We start from the raw sequence: 3,169 nt of genomic DNA, 5'->3' as shown, positions 1-3,169 counted from the left end.
CATCCGGCTCTGCTCGATCTGCTCTTGGCCTTTCCTTTGACCTTGCCGCCCTTTCCTCTTCCAGACATTTTCGAGTGATGTTGTATAAACTAAATTAGAGGAACATGAATTTCCGCAATAACTGCAAATATCTATTTCCCGACAAATGGCTAAGCTTATATACCCCTGCTAGTAACTCTCGGATAGTTATTTTAATACATCACGTGACGCGGTACGACGCATTTACAACCAATCAACGGGATCTTGTAAATGAATATCTGTCGTTATAATGTCGTTATAATAATAATTAGACGTTGTACAAAAGTTCTATGTTCTGCACAAACAAACACACACACACACACACACACACACACACACACACACACACACACACCTTTTGCAACGTGTATAGAACGTTATGTTACATATATTATATTTTATACATATTGTGTATGCAATAGTATGCTACTAATCCTTCTTATTTATTTATTGATTAATACATTTATTCAAACATCTATTAATTCGATCGACATATTTTTATTCAACAAATACTAATAATAATTTTGAACATACGATCTTGAAAATTCGAAATTAGGCGCGCGCAACTATCACCTCTCTTTGTTCTTTCTCTACTCTCTCGCACACAAGCACGCTCTCTCACAGGCACACCATCTCGCTCGTAAATACATTAGTATGCAATCACGTGATCTATTCACTCACCTAGCTCTCTCATATATATTGGTCTGCGAGAATTGAACGCCACCATTGCGACTGCGTGTTTAATCTGATATTATCTGATTATAATTTACTTATTCTATCTTGAACAATGCCACCAAAGCCTGCCAGTAAGGGTGCTAAGAAGGCCGCCAGCAAGGCGAAAGCTGCTCGCAGCACGGACAAGAAGCACAAAAGAAGGCGAAAGGAAAGCTACTTTATATACATATACAAGGTGCTGAAGCAGGTTCACCCGGACACGGGCATCAGCGGCAAAGCCATGTCGATAATGAATTCATTCGTCAACGACATCTTTGAGCGAATCGCCGCCGAAGCTTCTCGCCTCGCCCACTACAACAAGAGATCCACCATCACTAGCAGAGAAATCCAGACGGCCGTCAGGCTTCTGTTGCCCGGCGAGTTGGCCAAGCACGCCGTCAGCGAAGGCACCAAGGCCGTCACCAAGTACACCAGCTCAAAGTAATCGACCACTGACATAAAGACAAAACAAACGGCTCTTCTCAGAGCCACCCATTCTAGCGATGATACGCTTGCTAGCTTAGCTAAACTATTTTCTCTTTCCTGAGTATATATCTAAATCAAATATTCGAGCCTCCGAATGAAATCGCGCAAACAACGTTACAATTAGAGAGTCAAGACGTCTCGAAAACCTGATGTGTCTCTTGTTTTTTTTTTAACTCAACATATAGTTGCTTTTACAATTATCAAGTTCAATTAAATAAATTTTTTAGAGGAGGCTGCTATCTAATTTCTTCAAACATTTTTTGGTCATTCCTTTGTACATGTGGTTTCGTTAATGCAAATGGATTCGATAATTACGGGAACAATTGTTCAATAAAGCGTTGCCTGAAGCTGAATTATAACGCTCATAAAATTTGGTTGTAACAGCTGACGCATTTCGATTCATTAGTATTGTTATGCCAATTGTGCAAGTTTTCTTTTAATAAATACATTGAACAGACGAACACTCCGAACGTACATTTTCAAGAACATGTACAAATAGATTATCAATCTCTGTTACTGTCATTAAGTATTACAGGAGATCTTTGGTTTAGAAATGGCGCCGTAAACGAAAAAAGTACTAGTTGGAACACATATGTTAATTCATTAACAAATAAAACATCATCAAAGCAAATATGGTCTGTAGTAAACAAAATGAACAACAAAAACACACACAGCAATACAAATAATATATACATTAAACAAAATATCTACCAATCAAATGAAGAAATTGCCGAAATATTTGCCAACCAAATTCAAGAGAATTCATTAATCAAAAATATTAATAAAACATTTTCAAATGTAATGAAATTAGAAGAAAAAACCACGCTAGACTTTACTTCTGATAACACAGAGTATTATAACGAAAATATAACGCTCACAGAATTAAAAAACGCTATAGAAACAAGTAATACTAATTCAGCACCTGATCCCGATCAGATCACATATAATATGCCAAAAAATTTACCCCAAATATCTTTGATATCACTCCTAGACGCTTTTAACTTCACGTGGTGCAATTATTCTGTACCAGAAGAATGGGGTAAAGCCATTATAATACCAATATTAAAACCCGGTAAGTCAAAAGAAGATCCATCCAACTATAGACCAATATCTTTAACAAACACCATATGCAAAACTTTTGAAAAAATTGCAAATAATAGGTTAACATACTTTTTAGAACTAAATAAATTAATATCGCCTTTCCAATGCGGAGGTCAAAAGAACCGCTCTACTTTAGATCATTTGGTTTCTTTGGAGACATTTGTAAGGGAAGCTCTCATAAGTAATGAACAGGTGGTAGCGATTTTCTTTGATGTCGAAAAGGCCTATGATAAATCGTGGAGACATGGAATACTCAGAGATCTGCATAATGCTGGCTTGAAAGGCCGACTTCCAATATTCATTTCCAACTTAATAAATAATAGAGAATTTAAAATAAAATACAATCAAACTTTTTCTACATATAAAAAAATGGAAACAGGTATAGCACAAGGTAGTATCCTGTCTGTAACACTTTTCTGCATGAAAATCAACGGTCTATGCAATATAATTCCACCTGACATGCTAAAATGTCTTTACGTAGACGACTTCATGATTGCATATAAAAACAAAAATATAGAAAATATTGAAAGTACATTAAATAAATTATTAAATAAAATTAGTACATGGTCAATAGAAAACGGAATTTTATTTTCTGAATCAAAAACTGTAGCTATATTATTCACAAAAAAAAGAAAAACAAAGTTTCCAAAATTAACAATAGACAAAACACCCATAAAATTTGAAAACAAAATAAAATTCTTAGGTTTAGCTTTTGATCATAAGTTCAGTTTCTTACCTCATATACAGTATGTCAAATCTAAATGCCTCAAATCTTTAAATATAATTAAGGCACTTTCTCACTATAAATGGGGTGCAAATAGCGAAAAGTTATTAATAGTAATCGAGTAAA

The 3,169-nt window shown here is 35.0% G+C and overlaps 2 protein-coding genes across 2 annotated transcripts; both read left to right on the top strand.

Annotated features, from left to right (window-relative positions):
* Nucleotides 1-982: 982 nt before the first annotated feature.
* On the top strand, nt 983-1,177 carry HELRODRAFT_92691 (hypothetical protein; the record flags this gene model as incomplete). Its single annotated transcript, XM_009023986.1, has 1 exon — nt 983-1,177. One exon carries the CDS (start codon nt 983-985, stop codon nt 1,175-1,177), a length of 195 nt encoding a protein of 64 aa, XP_009022234.1.
* A 968-nt stretch (nt 1,178-2,145) lies between these two features.
* HELRODRAFT_128414 (hypothetical protein) lies at nt 2,146-2,367 on the top strand (the record flags this gene model as incomplete). The annotated part of the gene is made up of 1 exon (XM_009023985.1): nt 2,146-2,367. A coding segment is annotated over one exon (222 nt), but the record flags the coding sequence as incomplete, so codon positions are not given.
* Nucleotides 2,368-3,169: the final 802 nt, after the last annotated feature.

This window comes from Helobdella robusta (assembly GCF_000326865.2).
Source record: "Helobdella robusta unplaced genomic scaffold HELROscaffold_389, whole genome shotgun sequence".
Lineage (NCBI taxonomy): Eukaryota > Metazoa > Annelida > Clitellata > Rhynchobdellida > Glossiphoniidae > Helobdella > Helobdella robusta.
Note: the sequence above shows the minus strand (reverse complement) of the source record. Positions and strands in the feature narration are given on the sequence as shown.